At 40.6% G+C, this 22,041-nt stretch overlaps 1 protein-coding gene across 6 annotated transcripts in view; it reads right to left on the bottom strand.

Annotated features, from left to right (window-relative positions):
• Positions 1-11,747: 11,747 nt before the first annotated feature.
• Positions 11,748-22,041, bottom strand: part of PRR14L (proline rich 14 like) — an 82,039-nt gene continuing 71,745 nt past the window's right edge. For all 6 annotated transcript variants that reach the window (XM_049865434.1, XM_049865430.1, XM_049865433.1 and 3 more), the window contains 2 exons: positions 17,074-17,145; positions 11,748-16,128 (listed from right to left, as the gene is read on the bottom strand). In XM_049865434.1, the coding sequence (XP_049721391.1) occupies positions 15,852-16,128; positions 17,074-17,145 (349 nt within the window). In that variant the 3' untranslated portion in view covers positions 11,748-15,851. The remainder of the gene's footprint in view (positions 16,129-17,073; positions 17,146-22,041) is intronic.

The following is a 22,041-nucleotide window of genomic DNA, read 5'->3' as shown; positions in this document are numbered from 1 at the left end:
CAGGGTAGATGAGGTCGTAGTTCCTTCAGACTATCTGTCCTGTAAGCTAACTTCTTCTTTGAGTCTTTGGTTTCCTTCTGTTTTGCTTCAGACAAGTAGAGATCAACAGTTGTATCTTAGATGGCTGCTCACAAGCTTTTAAGATCGCAGACACTACTCACCAAATTGGAATCTAGAACATAACTTTATGAACTATATTATGCCAATTGACCAAGATATCCCACATGGCTATGATCCTAATCCTTCAAACCCATAAATTCAATCCAATTAAGTGTTTTGTTATGTCTAAGAAGTATCTATAACCGTGTCCCCTATGTGCTCTATTATATAGATGAATATATGTGCATATGGACACAAACATGCATATGCACACGCCTATACATACACACATATATATACATATCTATACACGTATATGAGGAGCCTTGCTGGTGCAGTGGTCGAATCCACTAGCTTCTTGGAAACCCTATGGGGCAGCTCTACTTTGTACTACAGGGTTGCTATGAGTCAGAATCAACTCAGCGGCAACACGTTTGGTTTGGATTTTTTTTTATACACATATATGAAGGGGCACTGGTGGCTCAGTGGTTAAAGTGCTCAGCTGCTAACGAAAACATTGGCAGCTTGAACCCACCAGCTACTGTCTGAGAGAAAGGTGCAGCAGTCTGTTTCCCTAAAGATTTACAGCCTTGGAAACCCAAGATCAGCTCTAGTCTGCCCTATAGGGTTGCTATGAATCGAAATCGACTCGATGGCAACGGGTTTGGTTTTATAGTAAACACATATATGCCTACATACATATGTATATACTCACACATTTTTTAGTTGTTTTGGCTGTTGTTTCAAAATCATATTTGCCATAGCAATTATCGACAGGTGTTTTTTTCTTGTGTACTTTCTTAGTGACATTGTTTACCTTCATCAAGCTGTGTATGTATACTTCACCCTCAAATGGTGTTACCTTTCCCATCACTAAAAATAACAAGTGTCTACTATCTAGAAGGTGAATCCCCCGCCCCAATCTCTGGTAACCACTAATGAACATTAGTTTTTGCATCTTTACTTGTTCGTTTAATTTCATAAAAGTGAGAACATACAGTTTTTGGGTGATTGACATATTTCACTCAACACGATGTCTCCAGGTCCATCCAAGATGTTTTGGGAACTCATTTTTCTTTATAGTTTAGTATACCATTGTATGTATGGGGGCCTAGTTTTTAACTATGGATTATCAGATATTATAACAAAAGCATAAGCAGCAAAAGACAAAATAAATGAGATCTCATAAAAATTAAATACTTTTGTTCATTAAAGGACTTTATCAAATATGGCAAAAGACAACCTAGAGTTTGGGAGAAAGCCTTTGGGGACCATACATCTGACAAGGGGCTAATGTCTTAAAACATACAAAATGCTACAACTTAACAACCAAAAGACAACCAATCAAAAACTGGGCAAAGGACTTGAACAGACATTTTACCAAAGAGGGCATTAAAATGGCTAACAAGCAAGTGAAAAATGCTCAACATAATTAGCCATTAACCCAGTGCCGTTGAGTCAATTCTGACTCAGAGAGATATCACTTTACTCCCACTAGAATAGCTAAGATAAAAAAACAAAGAAAATTACAAATATTGGTGAGGATGTGGAAAAGTTGGAACCTTTCTCCACTGATGTCGGGAATGTAAAATGGTAGGTACAGTTGCTGTAGAAAACTGTTTGGTGGTTCATCAAAAAGTTCTACCTAAGACTCAGCAATTCCACTCCTAGGGATATATCCAAGAGATCTGAAAGCAGTAAGGCAAACAGACACATGTATACCAATGTTCACTGCAGCACTATTCACAATAGCCAAAAGGTGGAAACAACCTAAATGCCCACTAGCAGGTGAAGGCTAAACAAAATGTGGTATACACTACCCAAAACCAAACAAACCCACTGCTGTCAAGTTGATCCTGACTCATAGCTACCCTATAGGACAGAGTAGAACTGCCCTGTAGAGGTTCTAAGGAGTGCCTGGCGGATTCCAACTGCCAACCTCTTGGTTAATAGCCGTAGCACTTAACCACTAAGCCACCACGGTTTCCAATGGGACACTACTCTCAGCCATAAAGTGAAATTAAGTCCTGATATAAGTTACAATATGGATGAATCTCGAAAACCTTATGCTGAAGCAAAAGAAGTCAATCACAAAAGGACAAATATTGTATGATCTCACTTATATGAAATAACAAGAGTAGACAAATGTATAGATGCTGAAATTTATTAGTGATTACCACAGGCAGTAGGAGGAGGAAAGGGGAAGCCATTGTTTAGGAAGCATTGAGTGTTTATGATGGTGAGAGATTTAGCAACCATTATGGGTGGTTGCTCATAATTAATTAATTGATATCACTAAATTGTACACCTGAAAAATGTTGAATTAGCAAATGCGGTATATATATTTTCACAACAAAAACACCATGAAGATTATTATTTTTTTAAAGAATTTTTTATTGAACTTCAAACAATGCTGTAAATCATTTGCACTGTATTCATAGCATTTTTAAAACCCATCTGACATTTTTTTACTTTTGAGAATATACACACAACATATACCAATTTCTATATGTACAATTCAGCGACATTAATTACCTTTTTCAAGTTGTGCAACCATTCTCAACTTCCTTTTTCAAATTTTCCCCCTCCACTAATATGAGCTCATTGCACCCTAAGTTTGTTATGTAAATTTTCGAATTGCTCTTGTTAATTTGATCCCATATGTTGTCGTTGTTAGGTATCGTCAAGTCGGTTCCGACTCATAGTGACCCTATGCACAACAGAACGAACCACTGCCCAGTCCTGTGCCATCCTTACAATCCTTGTTATGCTTGAGTTCATTGTTGCAGTCACTGTGTCAATCCACCTTGTTGAGGGCCTTCCTCTTTTCTGCTGACCCTGTACTCTGCCAAGCATGATGTCCTTCTCCAGGGACTCATCCCTCCTGACAACATGTCCAAAGTATGTAAGATGCAGTCTCGCCATCCTCGCTTCTAAGGAGCATTCTGGTTGTACTTCTTCTAAGACAGATTTGTTCATTCTTTTGGCAGTCCATGGTATATTCAATATTCTTCACCAACACCACAATTCAAAGGCGTCAATTCTTCTTCAGTTTTCCTTATTCATTGTCCAGCTTTCACATGCATATGATGCGACTGAAAATACCATGGCTTCGGTCAAGTGCACCCTAGTCCTTGAGGTGACATCCCTGCTCTTCAACACTTAAAAAGGTCCTTTGCAGCAGATTTACCCAATGCGATGTGTCTTTTGGTTTCTTGACTGCTGTTTCCATGGCTATTGATTGTGGATCCAAGGAAAATGAAATCCTTGACAACTTCAATCTTTTCTCCATTTATCATGATGATGCTCATTGGTCCAGTTGTGAGGATTTTTGTTTTCTTTATGTTGAGGTGCAATCCATACTGAAGGCTGTGGTCTTTGATCTTCATTAGTAAGTGCTTCAAGTCCTTTTCACTTTCAGCAAGCATAATGCAGGTTGTTAATGAGTCTTCCTCCAATCTTGATGCCCCGTTCTTTTTCATATAGTCCAGCTTCTCCGATTATTTGCTAAGCGTACAGATTGGATAGGTATGGTGAAGGAATGCAACCCTGATGCACACCTTTCCTAACTTTAAACCAATCAGTATCCCCTTGTTCTGTCCAAACAACTGCCTCTTGACCTATGTAAAAGTTCCTCACGAGCACAATTAAGTGTTCTGGAATCCCCGTTCTTCGCAATGTTATGCATAATTTTTTATGATCCACACAGTCAAATGCCTCTGCACAGTCAATAAAACACAGGTAAACATCCTTCTGGTATTCTCTGCTTTCAGCCATCATCCATTTGATGTCAGCAATGACATCCCTGGTTCCACGTCCTCTTCTGAAACTGGCCTGAATTTCTGGCAGTTCCCCATCCATACACTGCTGCAGCCGTTTTTGAATGATCTTCAGCAAAATTTTGCTTGCATGTGATATTAATGATATTGTTCTATAATTTCCACATTTGGTTGGATCACCTTTCTTGGGAATAGGCATAAATATGGACCTCTTCCAGTCAGTTGGCCAGGAAGCTGTGTTCCATATTTCTTGGCATAGACGAGTGAGCACATCCAGTGCTGCATCTGTTTGTTTAAACATCTCAATTGATATTCTGTCAATTCCTGAAGCCTTGTTTTTCAACAATGCCTTCAGAGCAGATTGGACTTCTTCCTTCAGTCCCGTCGGTTCCTGATCATATGCTACCTCTTGAAATGTTTGAACGACGACTAATTCTTTTTGGTATAATGACTCTGTCTATTCTATGTCTGTGAGTTTGTCGCACTGTGGGGTCTTGAGTGTTGCTGTGATGCTGGAAGGTATGCCACCAGTATTCAGATACCAGCAGGGTCACCCATGGAGGACAGGTTTCAGCTGAGCTTCCAGACTAAGACAGACTAGGAAGAAGGACCCAGCAGTCTACTTCTGAAAAGCATTAGCCAGTGAAACCATTATGAATAGCAGCGGAACATTGTCTGATATACTGCTGGAAGATGAGCCCCCCAGGTTGGAAGGCACTCGAAAGATGACTGGGGAAGAGCTGCCTCCTCAAAGTAGAGTCGACCTTAATGACGTGGATGGAGTAAAGCTTTCAGGACCTTCATTTGCTGATGTGGCACGACTCAGAATGAGAAGAAACAGCTGAAAACATCCATTATTAATAGAAACCTGCAATGTATGGAGTATGAATCTAGGAAAATTGGAAATCATCAAAAATGAAATGGAATGCATAAACATCAATATCCTAGGCATTACTGAGCTGAAATGGACTGGTATTGGCCATTTTGAACTGGACAATCATATAGTCTACTATGTTGGGAATGACAACTTGAAGAGGAATGATGTTGCATTCATTGTCAAAAAGAACATTTCGAGATGTATCCTGAAGTACAACGCTGTCAGTGATAAGATAATATCCATATGCCTACAAGGAAGAGTAATTAATATGACTATTATCCAAATTTATGCACCAACCACTAGGGCCAAAGATGAATAGAAGATTTTTATCAGCTGCTACAGTCTGAAATTGATTGAATATGCAATCAAGATGCATTGATGATTACTGGTGATTGGAATGCAAAAGTTGGAAACAAAGAAGAAGGATCAGTAGTTGGAAAATACAGCCTTGGTGACAGAAACAATTCCGGAGATCAAATGATAGAATTTTGCAAGACCAATGACTTCTTCATTGCAAATACCTTCTTTCACCAACATAAATGGCAACTATACATATGGACCTTGTCAGATGGAACACACAGAAATCAAATTGACTGCATCTGTGGAAAGAGGCGATGGAAAAGCTCAATATCATCAGTCAGAACAAGGCCAGGGGCCGACTGTGGAACAGACCACCAATTGCTCACATGCAAGTTCAAGCTGAAACTGAAGAAAATCAGAGTAAGTCCACAAGAGCCAAAATATGACCTTGTGTATATCCCACCGGAATTTAGAGACCATCTGAAGAACAGATTTGACGCATTGAACCAAAGTGACGCATAGTAACCGAAGACCAGACAAGTTGTGGAATGACATCAAGGACATCATACGTGAAGAAAGCAAGAGGTCACTGAAAAGACAGGAAAGAAAGAAAAGACCAAGACGGATGTCAGAGAAGACTCTGAACCTTGCTCTTGAGTGTCAAGCAGCTAAAGCAAAAGGAAGAACTGATGAAGTATAAGAACTGAAGATTTCAAGGGGCCTCTCGAGAGGACAAAGTAAAGTATTATTATGACACGTGCAAAGAGCTGGAGATGGAAAACCAAAAGGGAAGAACACGCTCGGCGTTTCTCAAGCTGAAAGAACTGAAGAAAAAATTCAAGTCTCGAGTTGCATTAGTGAAGGATTTCATGGGGAAAATACTAAACGGCTCAGGAAGCATCAAAAGAAGATGGAAGGAATACACAGAGTCATTATACCAAAAAGAATTAGTCGTCGTTCAACCATTTCAAGAGGTGGCATATGATCAGGAACCGATGGTAGTGAAGGAAGAAGTCCAAGCTGCTCTGAAAGCATTGGCGAAAAACAAGGCTCCAGGAATTGATGGATTATCAATTGAGATGTTTAAACAAACAGATGCAGCGCTGGAGGTTGTTTACTCATCTATGCCAAGAAATATGGAAGACAGCTTCCTGGCCAACTGACTGGAAGAGATCCATATTCATGCCTATTCCCAAGAAAGGTGATCAAACTGAATGTGGAAATTATAGAACAATATCATTAATATCACATGCAAGCAAAATTTTGCTGAAGATCATTCAAAAACGGCTGCAGCAGTATATTCAGGCTGGTTTCAGAAGAGGATGTGGAGCCAGGGATATCACTGCTGATGTCAGATGGATCCTGGCTGAAAGCAGAAAATACCAGAAGGATGTTTACCTGTGTTTTATTGACTATGCAAAGGCATTTGACTGTGTGGGCCATAACAAACTATGGGTAACATTGCATAGAATGGGATTCCAGAACACTCAATTGTGATCATGAGGAACCTTTACATAGATCAAGACGCAGTTGTTCGGACAGAACAAGGGGATACTGATTCGTTTAAAGTCAGGAAAGGTGTGGGTCAGGGTTGTATTCTTTCACCATACCTTTTTAATCTGTATGCTGAACAAATAATATAAGAAGTTGGACTTTATGAAGAATAACGGGACATCAGGATTGAAGGAAGACTCATTAACAACCTGCGTTATGCAGTTGACACAACCTTGCTTGCTGAAAATGAAGAGGACTTGAAGCACTTACTAATGAAGATCAAAGACCACAGAGTTCAGTATGGATTGCACCTCAACATAAAGAAAACAAAAATCCTCACAACTGGACCAATGAGCAACATCACGATAAACAGAGAAAAGATTGAAGTTGTCAAGGATTTCATTTTCCTTGGATCCACAATCAATAGCCATGGAAGCAGCAGTCAAGAAATCAAAAGACACATCGCATTGGGTAAATCTGCTGCAAAGGACCTCTTTAAGTGTTGAAGAGCAGGGATGTCACCTCGAGGACTAGGGTGCACTTGACCAAAAAAAAAAAAATGACGAAAGCCATGGTATTTTCAGTCGCATCATATGCATGTGAAAGCTGGACAATGAATAAGGAAGACCGAAGAAGAGTTGACGCTCTTGAATTGTGGTGTTGGCGAAGAATATTGAATATACCATGGATGGCCAAAAGAACAAACAAGTCTGTCTTGGAAGAAGTGAGGCCAGAATGCTCCTTAGAAGCAAGGATGGCGAGACTGCGACTTACATACTTTGGACATGTTGTCAGGAGGGATGAGTCCCTGGAGAAGGACATCATGCTTGGCAGAGTACAGGGTCACCGGAAAAGAGGAAGACCCTCAACGAGGTGTACTGACACAGTGGCTTCAACAATGAGCTCAAGCATAACAACGATTTTGAGGATGGCGCAGGACTGGGCAGTGTTTCGTTCTGTTGTGCATAGGGTCACTATGAGTCGGAACCCGACTCGACGGCATGTAACAACAACACAACAACATAAGTATTTCTTACTTTTAAGAAAGGACTTACTTCTGCCACTCTGTTTTTTTGTGTGTCTTAGGCCTTCTTTCCCCCACACATCTGTCAGTTTGTTGTACTATGGGGGCTTGTGTGTTGCTGTCATGCTGGAAGCTATGCACTTGTACTGAAATACCAGCAGGATCACCCATGGTAGACAGGTTTCAGCTAAGCTTCCAGACTAAGACAGACTAGGAAGAAGGACCCAGCAATCTGCTTCTGAAAAGCCCAAAATGGATGTCAGAAGAGACTCTGAAACTTGTTCTTGAACATCAAGTAGCTAAAGCAAAAGGAAGAAATGATGAAATGAAAGAGCTGAATAGAAGATTTCAAAGGGCAGCTTGCGAAGACGAAGGTGCAAAGACCTGGAGGTAGAAAACCAAAAGGGGAGAACATGCTTAGCATTTCTCAAGCTGAAAGAACTGAAGAAAAAATTTAAGCCTCGAGTTGGAATATGGAAGGGTTCTATGGGCAAAATATTGAATGACACAGGAAGCATCAAAAGAAGACGAAAGAAATACAGAGTCACTGTACCAAAAAGAATTTGTTGACGTTCAACCATTTCAGGAGGTAGCATATGATCAGGAACTGATGGTACTGAAGGAATAAAGTCCAAGCTGCACTGAAGGCATCGGCAAAAAACAAGGCTTCAGGAACTGATGGAATACCAATTGAGATGTCTCAACAAACAGATGCAGCACTGGAAGTGCTCACTCGTCTATGCCAAGAAATTTGGAAGGCAGCTATCTGGTCAACCGACTGGAAGAGATCCATATTTATGCCTATTCCCAACAAAGGTGATTCAACCGAATGCAGAAATTATCGAACAATATCATTAATATCACACGCAAGTAAAATTTTGCTGAAGATCATTCAAAAGCGGCTGCAGCAGTATATCAGCAGGAAACTCCCAGAAATTCAAGCCAGATTCAGAAGAAGACGTGGAACCAGGGATAACAATGCTGATGTCAGATGGATCCTGGCTGAAAGCAGAGAATACCAGAAAGATGATTACCTGTGTTTTATTAAGTATGTAAAGGCATTCAACCGCGTGGATCATAATAAATTATAACATTGCAAAGAATGGGAATTCCAGAACACTTAATTGTGTTCATAAGGAACCTGTATATAGATCAAGAGGCAGTGGTTCAAACAGAACAATGTAATATTACGTGATTTAAAGTCAGGAAAGGTGTGCGTCAGAGTTATATCCTTTCACCATACCTATTCAATCTGTATGCTGAGCAAAGAATGCGAGAAGCCGGACTATATGAAGAACCAAGCATCAGGATTAGAGGAAGACTCATTAACAACCTGCAATATGCAGATGATACAACCTTGCTTGTTGAAAATGCAGAGGACTTGAAGCACTTACTGATGAAGATAAAAGACCACAAGGTTTAGTATGGATTACACCGCAATATAAAGAAAACAAAAATCCTCACAACTGGACCAATAAACATCATGATAAATGGAAAAAACAGAGGCTGGAATAACTAGATGGTGCCTGGCTATTACCAGTGACCACCCTGACAGGGAACACAACAGAGTCCCTGATGGAGTGGGACAAAAGTGGGTTGCAGAACCCAAATTCTAGCAAAAAGACTAGACTTGATGGTCTGAGACTGGAGGCACCCCGGAAGATATGGTCCCCAGGCTGTTAGCTCAGAAGTAAAATGATTCCCAAAGCCAACTCTTCGGACAAAAATTAGACTGGACTTTAAGACATAATATGATACCAGTGAAGAGTGTGCTTCTTAGTTCAAGTAGATACATGAGACTAAATGGCCTGCTTCTGTCCAGACGCAAGATGAGGAAGCAGAAGGGGACAGGAGTTGGTTGAATGGACATGGGAAATACAGGGTGGAAGAGGAATATGCTGTCACATTGTAGGGAGAGCAAGTAGGGTCACATAACAATGTGTGTATAAGTTTTTGTATGACAAAGTGACTTGAATCATAAACTTTCACTTAAAACACATACACACACACGCACACAAAGATTGAAGTTGTCAAGGGTTTCATTTTACTTGGATCCATAATCAACATCCATGGAAGCAGCAGTAATCAAATGACACATTGCATTGGGAGAATCTGCTGCAAAAGACCTCTTTAAAGTGTTGAAAAGCAAAGATGCCACCTTGAAGACTAAGGTGTGCCTGACTCAAGGCATGGTGTTTTCAATTGCCTCATGTGGATCCAAAAGCTGGTCGATGAATACAGAAGATGGAAGAACTGACTCCTCTGAATTGTGGTACTGGTGAAGAATATTGAATATACCATGGACTGCCAAAAGAACAAACAAATCTTGGAAGATATACAACCAGAACGCTCCTTGGAAGCAAGGATGGCAAGAGTATGTCTCACATACTATGGACACATTATCAGGAGGGATCAGTCACTGGAGAAGGACACCATGCTTGGTTGAGGGACAGTGAAAAAGCAGAAGACCCTCAACAAGATGGATTGACATAGTGGCTGCAACTATGGGCTCAAGCATAAAAACAATTGTGAGGATGGCACAGGACTGGACAGCGTTTCGTTCTGTTGTACATAGGGTCACTATGAGTCAGAACTGACTGGACAGCACCTAACAACAAGCCTTCTCTTTTTCCTTTAATCGTGTCTGCTTTTGTGTTTTGTTGGTTCATTTTAGTGAGCCTCTTTGGTTCCTTCTTCTTTCCTTTTGTGCATCTTTTTAAGATTTTTTTTAGTAGTTACCATGAATATTACACTTGACATCTTGCATTTATAACATTCTAGAGCCTGATTATGTGTCTTGGTGTACATCTCTTCAAGTTTATCCTGCTTGGAGTTCTTTGAGCTTCTTGGACTTACACATTCTTGTCCTTCGTCAGATTGGGAAAATTTTGTCATTTTTCAAATATTCTTTCTGTCCTATCTTCCGGAATTCCTGTGATGTATATATTAAGTCTCTTGATGTCCCATTACTCCATTAAAAACTGTGCTCAGCAGTCTTGAACCTTCATTCTTGTTGCTGTCTTCATCCTTTGTAATTTGTGCTATCTTACCCACTAATTCACCAATTCTTTCTTTTACCTGTTGAAATACTCCCATTATATTTCTCATTTCAGTTACTCTCTTTCAGATACAATATTTGTTTGGTTTCTTCATATATTTTTATATATCCTCATTTTATTCATGCATTCTTATTTGAAGACAACTCTTACATCAGTTTGGGACAGTTCTCTTAAAAGTGGTGGAGGAGAAAAAAGCTATTCTGGGAGATGTTAAAGAAATAATAATGCTCAATATATAATTAGGCCTTCTCCTTTCTGACGGAAGAAAAGGTGTAGGAGAGTACTCTTTCCCAAATAATCACGGAACCCAACAAGCAGAAGCAGAACTGTCAGGCAGAATGCCCCCTAAAGGTAGAAGATACACAGACAGAATTCCTTATTGTAGAAATCCTGAGATGAAGGGAAGGGCAGTACTTTCGATCTGTACTTAGGGAAGAACATCCTGCCCCAGCCATGTGAAACATGTTGGTACGGCATTAGAGAGCCATGCTTTCAGGGTTGTTCTTTCACCAGTTTCCACTGGTTCACAAAGAATTGAGGGTTAGAAGGCTCACAGCCTAACCTCACGTACAACTGGGAAAAGCATGTGACAAAATGTGAGACTTTTTTTTTTTAATGACTATACTCCATCATATGTATAGTCTCCTCAGCAAGGCAGGGACCTATTCTAATTATGTTGTTATAGTTGACACATATTTTGACCTAAACTTATAACCACTCTTTAATTTGCCAGCCATGTGAGAAAGTAAGTTGCACCATTTAAAAATCACACAAATTATTTGCTTAGCAACATTACCCAACTTAATCAGCTATGATTTTGTTTCCAAATAGGAAATTCCTCACAAAAGATAAGTTGCCACCACTGGGTAAATTCAGAAAGCTCCATCGTAAGCTCTGAAGGCCATTTTAAGTGTGAGGTTCTACATACATTCTGAGCACAGGGCAGTCTGCAGAAAATGACCACTACTTTGGAAGAAATAATGCTTATTGTGACATATAACTTTGTAACATCTATAAAAAAGAAACTTATAACATTACAGGCTAAATTTTAACTAATTATCAAGCCATCAGAATAAAACAGTATCCTGGAGAGTTATTTGAAAGGTTTAAAAAAAATTTATTTTCATAAATTAACACACATAACAGTGGGAATTTTAGAGTCACAAACTACCAAACAGAAAAGAAATTGCAGGGGCATCATGTATACCAATGTTACCAAAAATGTACAAATTTCACTGAACTGTTGACCATGATAATATATAAACACTTCAGGCAGCAATTTACTGGCCCAGACCAGCCCAAGGAGATGTCAAGGCCTCTCACCAAGAATTCAAATCCAATTCAGCACCAGAGAGGGAGTTGTGAAAACACGTAATTAACAAGCATCCAATCTGAGAGTATGCTGTGCTAGATGGTGAGCTATATAGCGACCCCACTTTACAGTCACAATAGCTTTGGGGCTCAATTTGTGGACAGATAATATTAAGCTTTGATTTTAGTAAAATTAAGCCTCTCTCCCTAGTCGGCTTAATAAATGAGTTCAGTTTTGGCATGGAGCTGTTCCCTCACGTGAGTTCAGGACAGTCCACACCTCTGGACGACTATTCATACTTTGGATACAGCCACCCACAATGTGGTATTTAAGAGGTTCTTTCCATGATTTCAAGGGAAAAGCTTACAAAAACAAAGCAGAACAAAATCTCCAAGGGAATTCAAGAAAGCACCAACTGCATACTTCACTCCCTGGTAACAGGAGAAAAGTATTACTGCCTAAAAGTTGGTCTTTCGTGGATCTTAATGAACATGGTATTGACTATGAGATGGAACCCCAGCCTGGAGTTGGAGCACTGGCTCTGTATCCCATCAGCCTGCACCAAAGCCTCAGCTCTGTGGCTGCAATTCTGCCCCTTCTGTGCTGCTCTCAGTCAGGTGGGTGGGGAGGAACCATGGTGCAACTATGGTGCCCAGAGAGAGGGATTTTGAATTGATTGGCTCTGATTGATTGATTTTGAATCAGGTTGGCTCTGGTGCCCACGCAAAAGACGCTTTCAGGCAAAATTGTGACGAAGTATCATGATTTTCACAGCTGTAAGAGGAGCACTGAATTATGGGATTCACAGCATGAGTTTCCGAGCTCTTCAGGCTCTGAGTAAGGCAAACATCACATCTTTCCACTGTACCTTCCTCAGTTGTAGCTCTTAAGAGTAAGGTCAGTAAGAAAAAGTGGACATAATCTGCTTTAACAGGTGATGAGGTACGTTCAAACTAATGGAGAAATGATGCTGGGAAGACCAAAAGGAAAAGAAAAAAGAGAGAGAGAAGAGGAGGGGGTGTGGGAACTAAATATAGCTATAAACTAAAAAAAAAAAAAAAAGTTTCAGTGAAAAGCTGGATGGGTGGAACCCTGATTGGACCTGAGATTTCTCCTCTCTTTCCCATATTAAAAACAGCAAACCTCTGGAGGTGAGCTATAGCTGAGGAAGTTACCACCTGAGATGGGAAATCCCCATACCAACTTGCACTCAGGAAGCAAACCTACTGTAGCTGTGGGCAGGTGGCATGCCAGCAGGTAACATCTCCCCTCATGGGCAGGCACCACAAGAGTCCCGGCACCGAGGGACCACTGACAGCACTATGGCTGGTTAGGTCAATGGCTAAACTGGCAGTTAAGACAAGTATGGCAGAGCACAGCTATAATCTGATGTATCAACTTCAGGTAAGTTAATTTCAAGTTTGTAATGGGAGCTCCTTCTTAATTTTGGACTGGGGAGGGGAGAGAGAAGGTCAGCCTCAGAGCAGTTCTCTCCTACTTTCCCAGGACAAGGAGGGACTGATAGGGTTTCTAACAGCCCAGGTCTCCATTTCCCCCATCCCTTTATTCCCAGGTACCAATGTTCCAAATCACTGCTCCTGGCCCCTTCAAGTACCACATCCATAACAAACAAACTTGAAATTGTTTTCTCTGCAAAGTTGGTGATGCCAGAACTATGTCCATCTCAACTCCAGTCTGCTGGATGACATGGTCACTGACCTGTCTACTGGTGATGGAGCTGGACACAGAATCTGTCAATTCCCTGGTAGTGAGCCAGCTGCCCAGCAGGAGCTCCATAAAATGTCTGCGCAATGGCACAACATATTTTACGCATCCCACTCCCTGAAGCAAAAAGACAGAGAGAAGCATTTAGTGTCTAAGAGCCCTGTCCCAGGAAGGGGGAGGTAGTGAGGTGAACCAGTCGTGTCTATACGGTCTGGGCAAAGTGGACGTAGAATGGCAGAATCAGGTTAGCATCATTAGGAGCCAGTGTGGACACCTGGCTCTCTTCTAATCCAACTGGCCATGGCCTTAGAAGCCTCTCTTGATTACCAGCGGTACATTTCAGCTATCTAAATGCTATGGCTGAGGAAGTGGGCCTAAAAGACAGATGTGGCACTTTTTTTTTTTTGCTCCAGCATGGCACAGACTGTCAACCTGCAAAGCAAAGGCACACAGAGATCCCACCCCCACCCCAATCTCCCTGCCCACTAACAAATGGGGAAAAAAGACACCTACGAGAGATGCCAACATTTCAGGCCAGCACCACCACTCTTCTCCAACAGACTGACTGAAAACGTCTCTGGAGCTTTCACAGTTCCCGCGTGCGCTTCCTCACAGCAGGGGCTCCCAGGAGCAAGGGAAGAGGTGGCCCATGTCCTGGTGTCCTGAGGCTGCGTCCTGAGGCTGCATCAGCACTCCACTCACCAGTCAAGGAATGTTAATTCTCTGAGCTCTTGTTTCGAGAGTGAGTGAGAGAGATAGAGAAAACACAGTGAAGGAGAGGAGGGGAGCAGAGTGAGGGCACAGAGGGATTAAGTGGAAAAGGAATGAGACCTTTGGGCCTCTGACCCACACAGCATCCTTCTGCCCACAGACTCCTGTAGGCACAAACAAAGAAACTTTGCTAACTCTGGCATTCTATATAATTTCCAATAGGTTTGACACAGGAACCCAGAGTACAGTGACGTGTCCTAAGAGAGGGCTGATTATGATCCCATGCAAGAATGCATCACTGGATCTGGGCCACCATTCGTCCTCTCTCCTGCCCTCTGAGCAGGCAGCTCTGATAGCTGCAAATACTCAGGGCCATATTTGTTACCACCCGAGCTGCTGTACCCAACTTTGTGACAAACCACCATCTCAGATAAAGTCCATTAAAACCACACCCAATCTTAAGTGTTTTTTTAAGAGTGACTGGAGGAGAAACCTGCTCTTTCTTATGTCATTAAAATAAATACATCTGCTTAGTGGGCCAGAATGAGAACCCAGATGAAAAGTGCTCCCCCCAATGAGTTACACTAGAAGTCAGAGATGGGGAAGGGATCGCTTAAAACATGTCAATGGGAAAATGTCTATCATCCCATAACATGCACCAAAAACTCGGTCGAATGCCTATAACAGATTCTTAAGACAGGTTCTGTTTTTCTCCTCAATGTCTTAAGAAAAAAAAAAGTTTTAAAATCACATTTAAAGGTTCCAAACATGCAGCAGTAATAATACAAAAAAAAAAAGAAAAGAAAACAAATGAAAATCATCAACACCACAACATTAAAAGTGCAACTGACTCTCAATGGGGCCTGGATGGGCTCCTCTGGCACGAGTGATACACAGACACAGAGCAGAGGAAAGCAACAGGGAAAAGCCACACACACACACACACACGCACACACGCACACACCTCCCAGGCTCTGGGCAGACGGACTCAAAGGACTGGAAAACACAGCAGCTCATCTTCCCTCAACTACTGAAATGAGCCAGCAAGACCCCAAAGGGCAGGATGACAGGTCCACCTCCCTAGGCCCTGTTTCTAATAAGTCCTGGTCTAGCACCACCGTAAACAATGCAGAACTTTCATATGGACGTGCAAGTAACGTGTGTCCTTGGAATCCTAGTGTTACTTAAGATCTACGACGACTTCCTCCTCCTGCAGATGGCAGAGATGGGGACAAGGAGGCCAGCTGTCATTCAGGACCATTTCCAGGAGAAAGGGAGCATTCCTGAGGTTCTACACTCAGCAGTAGAAGTAGAGGACCCTCCTTCACCGGTCACTACAAAGTTTGCACCTTAAAATAGGCAAAAATCCATGGGCTGTGCCTTTTGAGTGGTTTGGGTGGTAGGGCAAAATTAGGCAACCTCTTTCAAGAAGGTCCAAAAAACAATTGAGATCTCTCAATTGGATTGCTTCTCAACAACCTGATGATTGCTCCTGTTCCTCTTCCTTGGCAAAAAAGGTCTCCAGTTCCATTAATTTCTGTATCAAAAGCGCATCCAGCTCTTGACTCTGCAGGGCTGCCTTCTGGGCCCTGGTAAAGCTGCCTGCCACCTTGACTTTACCGCGAGCTCTCCTCTTTCTCGGGACCGTAAAATCTTGAAATTCGAGAACTCGCTTCCTCTTCTGTTGACTAATTGAGATTAGCGTACCATTTCGTTCCTTAGGTTCCTCAAAGATGGTTTCTAAACACCTAAGGATGGAGCAGAAAACAGAATCACCAACGGTACTTGACTTTGATTCATGTGGCTCATTAATCCGTCTTGTCAACAGGGGCTGAAAACCACTTGCACTAACAATTTCTTAGTCAAGTGTTTCCTCTGGCCAGAAGCTTTTTTTTTTTCCTTTTTGGTATGAAAAAGTAAACACATTCATGAATCTGTAACACATGCATATTGTGAAAAACAATTCAAAATGGACAATACCATAGGCAATACCATTAAGATTTTTTTGTACATCCTCCCAAAAGTCAGGCAGTACATAGATAAGCATAAATATGCATATATAATCAAGAGTTGGCCCTTCTCTGTAAATGGCCAGACAGTAAATATTTTAAGTTTTGTGAGCCACTTAGATCTCTATCATATTCTTTTAAAATATAGTCTTTAAAAATAAACCTTAAAATGTAAAAACCATTCTTAGCTCAGAGGCCATAAAAAACAGGCCACTGTCTGGATTTGGCTTGAAGTTTGCTGACTTATGGTACATAGCCTCCATTTTTTTGTTTTCTTACTAAAATGGTAGCAAACAAGCATTGTCCTTTATACCACGTATCTCATTCGCTCTTCTTAATAGTTATACAGAGTATTCCATTAAAAGAATAGACCATAATTTAACTAAAACCTGATTAATGGATGCTTCTACACCCTTACTATTCTTGAACAATGCTGCAATGAATACCCTTGTACAAATGTCTTAGTGCTCATATGTACCTACCTAATCCAACACACATTTCTTTCCCATCCTATCACAAACACCAATTCAAGTGTTGAGAACTAAAAACGTCAACTGTAGCTTTCCAAGACCCATCATTTGCAGAACTGAACATAAGCCTGTTCTGAAGTGAGAATATTGGAGATTTACTTCAATCATCTCAGAAGTCTTCCCACTCAATTATTTCCCAGCCATGTGTACCTACCTGTTCGCAGGAGGGGACTTATAATTCTTGTTGGTATATATTTCCTCTAAACTAAACTCCTTCTTCTTTAACCTGGAAGGAGAAAAAGTAAACTTTTCACACTTTCTTCAGAGACTGGATCTTCAACTCTTATTCCCATTATTATTTTGACCCATGATTTATAAAAGAACTATGTTTCTTAATTTCTAAACTTATGGCTTTTTTTTTTTTTTATTAAGTTAGCTATCTTTTGGTTTACTGATTTCTAAATTAAGTTAATCATGGTTAGTGAATACAGTCTGTACACTAATTCTTTGAACTTTGGTAAAGGTGGCTGTTATGGATTGAACTGCATCCCTCCAAAAATGTGCTGTAAATCCTAACCTATACCTATGGATAGGATTTGGAATTGAGTTTTCTTTATGTGAATGATACAGTATTAATGTAGGTTGTGTCTTAAGACAATTTCTTTTCAGATATAAAACAGATCAAACAAGCAAGTGAGCAAACAGATCAGGGAATACAGATGCCAAACCACATGAAGATAACCAAGGAACCAAGGAATAGATGCCGAAGAGATCTTCCCCCAGGGCTGACAGAGAGAAAGCCTTTACCTAGAGTCGGTGCCCTAATTTTGGACTTACAGCCTCCTAAACTATGAGAAAATAAATTTGTGAAGGTGACACACTAGCGATATTTCTGTTACAACAGTAATAGATAATGAAGTAAAGCCCAGTGATGTTCTTTGTGAAGATGACTGTGCACTTGCCGAGTACACCCACTTATTAATCGGTATGGTTAGATTCCAAAGACCAGGTAGTCATGTGAAAACTGGCATTATGTGAAAATGGAGGATGATTACATCAAATCACAAAATGAAGGATGACTACGTCATTATACAACTGCCAAAATACATTATTACGTAACTGACTACTGAGAATCATGGCCCCGTCAAGTTGACACATAACCACCACTGCCAGCGTCACTCTCGCCTCGCACCTCGGCGTTCGTTACTGCCAGGCATACGTTATTTAATATTGTTGTAAATGAGAAATGTCAATAATGAGATACGTGAGATAACGAGATAAGTGAGGAGTGGGAGTATATCTCTTAGTATTACAGGCAAGAAAATGACTGCTTCGTGTGCACCCCCACGTTTCTTCAGCCCTTCCAGTAAAGTTGGGCCACCTGGTTAGCTCAGGCCACTGGGGTGAGCAGAGATGAAGTATGCAACTTCTAAACCAAGGCATCTAAATATTGGAGTAATTGCTGGTACTCTTCCCCTGCCCTGGTGACCTAGATTGAACAGTGATTCAAAAGCCCTGGATCTCTAAGCCTATCAGAAGCCTTAGTGTAAGCAAGAAATCCTCACGTTAGCCTCTGAAATTTCAGTGTTTGCTAGAAATAGCAAAACTTATTACACATTCATTTATTAAAACAAGCTAGTTAACCGTGCTATTTAAATCATCTATATCCTTACTGATTTGCTTTATAACGTGATTAACATCTCTTTGTGGCTGGCATTTTTGCTTTATATATTTTAAGTATGCCATTAACCGCCCCAAGGTTTAGAACTGTTGTAACTTCTTAGTGAATTAAATAACTTATCATTATACAGTGATTCTCTTTTCTGTCTGTTTTGCCTTAATATCTATTTACTACATTTGCCACACGAGGTTCTTGCTCACCCAGGTCCCCTCCCTAATGCCTATCTTTTCCATTTTTTTAAAATGTTCGATCTTTCTGTAATATGTTTTAGATGTCTCTCATGTGAATATGTAACTGCCTTTTCTTTTCCAGGCTGCCAATCTTCAATTTTATGGTATTTACTCCTTTTACATTTACTGAGGTTGGTAAAATTTAATTGATATCTATTATTTTTACTTTGCAGTGTTCTTTTTGACGATGTGTATAAATGGATGGAGGCAGTGTCTGACCTCCTCTAACTTCACAGAGGGGAAGGAGAATCAAGATCAACAACCCAAGCCTGATTCCTATGAGGCAGAGGTCAGACATGCCTCCTCTCTCGCCACGTTTATGAACTCTGACACCAACCATCCCTCCCACAGCACTTTCTACTAGGTTTGATAACTTATTGCAGTGGCCACACAAAACTCAGTCAATACAATTATGGGGTTTATTAGAGAAGTAACAGTTACAATTCAGGTTCACGAACAGTCAGGGTACAGTTCTTCCACCAGGACAGCCTCCCAGCCACGCTCACAGGCATGCCTCTCCCTGGCCTTTTGGCTCTGCCCAAATGCATTCAGCATTCTCTATGGGCTGGGAGGCCTACCATGCCAGGTCTCTGCTGCCGGGTCTCACATTTCTGTCTTCTGGGTCCAGGAGCTTCTCTGCACAGGGATCCCAAGTCCAAAGGATGTGCTCTCTGCTCCTGGCTGTTCTTCCCTGGTAGTGGTGGGATTCTCTTTTTCCCACCTCTGGGATGGCTCACCTCAAGCCCAGCGAGATGGCAAAACTGACCCATCTATTTGGTGGACAATTACCCTATCACACAGTCCTGCCCAATTACTTGGGTGGGAGTTACAAGGCCATGGCTAGAAAGACCACACAAAAGCAATCCATCACACCGAACAACAAATGTGATGCCATTCCTCTTCAAGTTGTCACTCCTGGCATAATAGACCATATGATTGTCTGACTCAAAATAACCAATACCAGTCCATTTTAGCTCACAAATGCCTATTATATGGGTGTTTATGCATTCCATTTCATTTTTGACAACTTCCAATTTTCCTAGATTCATACTTCTTATATTCCATGTTTTGATTACTAATGGATGTTTGGAGGTGTTTCTTCTCATTTTGAGTAGTGCTACGTCAGCAAATGAAGATCCCGAAAGGTTGACTCCATTCACATCATTAAAGTCGACTTTACTTTGAGGAAGCAACTCTTCCCCAGTTGTATTTTGAATGTTTTCCAACCAGAAGGGCTGATCTTCTGGCACTTATCAGACAATGTTTCACTGCTATTCGTAAGATTTTCACTGGCCAATTTTCTCAGAAGTAGACTGCCAGGTCCTTCTTCCTAGTCTGTCTTAGTCTGGAAGCTCCGCTGAAACCTGTCCATCATGGTGACCCTGCTGGTATTTCAAATACCAGTGGCATAGCTTCCAGCATCACAGCAAAACACAAGCCATCAAAGAATGACAAACTGAAAGACGATCCATCCTGAAGTACAATGCTGTCAGTGATAGGATAGTATCCATACATCTACAAGGAAGACCAGTTCATATGACCATTATTCAATTTTATGCACTAAAAACTAAGGCTGAAGATGAATAAACCGAAGATTTTTGGCAACTTCTACAGCCTGAAATTGATGAAACATGCGATGAAGATGTACTGGTAATTACTGATTGGAATGTGAACGTTGAAAACAAAGAAGAATGAACAATTGGAAAACATGGCCTTAGTGATAGAAATGACGCCAGAGATCACATGAAAGAAATTTGCAAGACCAATGCCTTCTTTATTGCAAATACCTTTTTTCAACAATGTTGGAAGAATGAGCCAGAATGCTCCTAGAAGCAAGGATGGCAGGACTTTGTCTCACATACTTTGCACATGTTATCAGGAGGACCCCATCCCTGGAGAAGGGCATCATGGTTGGTAAAGTAGGTCAGCACAAAAGGGGAAGACCCTCAATGAAGTGGATTGACACAGTGGCTGCAACAATGGGCTCAAACACAGCAATGATTGTAAGGATGGCACCGGCCAAGGCAGTGTTTTGTTCTGTTGTACATAAGGTTGCTGTGAGTCAAAATGGAATTGACGGCACCTAACAATACTTTATTTTACACCTTATTTTTCTTCTACCTTTTCAATGTTTTGTTTCTTCTATTAATTGATTTCTATCTTTATCCCCCCTCCTTGCTTGGAAATCATATGCTATACTACTAATGCTTAGCAAGAATTTAAACATGCATACTTAACTTACAAAGACTAATGTTCATCAATATATTTACACTTTTCCCAAACACCACAAGTTCCCTGGAATATTTTAACTCCAATCAATACTATCCCAATTTATATGTTATTGATTGTTTCATCTTATCTTTCTTAATAAACAGTATCAACCTGAGATCACTCTTTTAAAAAAAACAAAAATTATTTGTAAAAGAAACCAGCTTTTAATCTTACCCAGTCTTAATTTTCTTGATTCCATCTCCATGGTTTTATTCAACATGTTTCTCTGTTCCAAACATGTTTTTTCCCCAAACATACGGGAAATATTACACCTACTTCTCATTTATTGACTATCTCATTATCCAACATTTCACATTTATGACAATAGTAAAAAATCTGCTTTCTGACTATTTTGCACATTAATGATGTATGTTTAAAAGCAACAGGAGTGAGTTAAGAGTAACACTGGTAGTAATGGTTAAGGTTTTGTGTCAACTTGGCTGGGCTATGATTCTCAATGAGTTGGCAGTTAGGTAATGATGTAATTTTGCAGTTATATAATGATGTAGTCATCTTCTATTTTGTGATTTGATGTGGTCATCCTCTATTTTTGCATAACACCAATTTTCCCATAACAACCTGGTCTTTGGAACTTAACCACGTTGATATATGAGTAAAAAAAAAAAGGAGGGGGGGAGTGGAGTATAGTAATTCGTATATATTGGCAACTAGATAGAAAGGCATGATCAGATTTAGGTCCAACTGTTTTCAGTAAGAAGACTTTTAGGTGGCCATCATCAGCACATAAGACCTTTGTCTTTTTGTGATATTAGCAGCTAGTGACAAACAGTGATGAACAGTATTATTTCTTTAGGTTTTTAAATGGGTAACAATCTATCATTCCTCTTCCATTTATTAGGTAGAATACTTCTACATAAAGAGAAACTTCATGCTCATTAATTGTCTGGTAAAACTAACGTATAGTTTGCATAAGAAAAGCAGGTCATATGCTTGGTTGTGTTTATTCAGCAATTTTCCAAATAATGAACTGGTTCCCTAA

Source organism: Elephas maximus, chromosome 22 (assembly GCF_024166365.1).
Source record: "Elephas maximus indicus isolate mEleMax1 chromosome 22, mEleMax1 primary haplotype, whole genome shotgun sequence".
NCBI classification, from domain to species: domain Eukaryota; kingdom Metazoa; phylum Chordata; class Mammalia; order Proboscidea; family Elephantidae; genus Elephas; species Elephas maximus.
The sequence above is the reverse complement of the archived record's forward strand: the minus strand, read 5'-3'. Positions and strand labels throughout refer to the sequence as shown.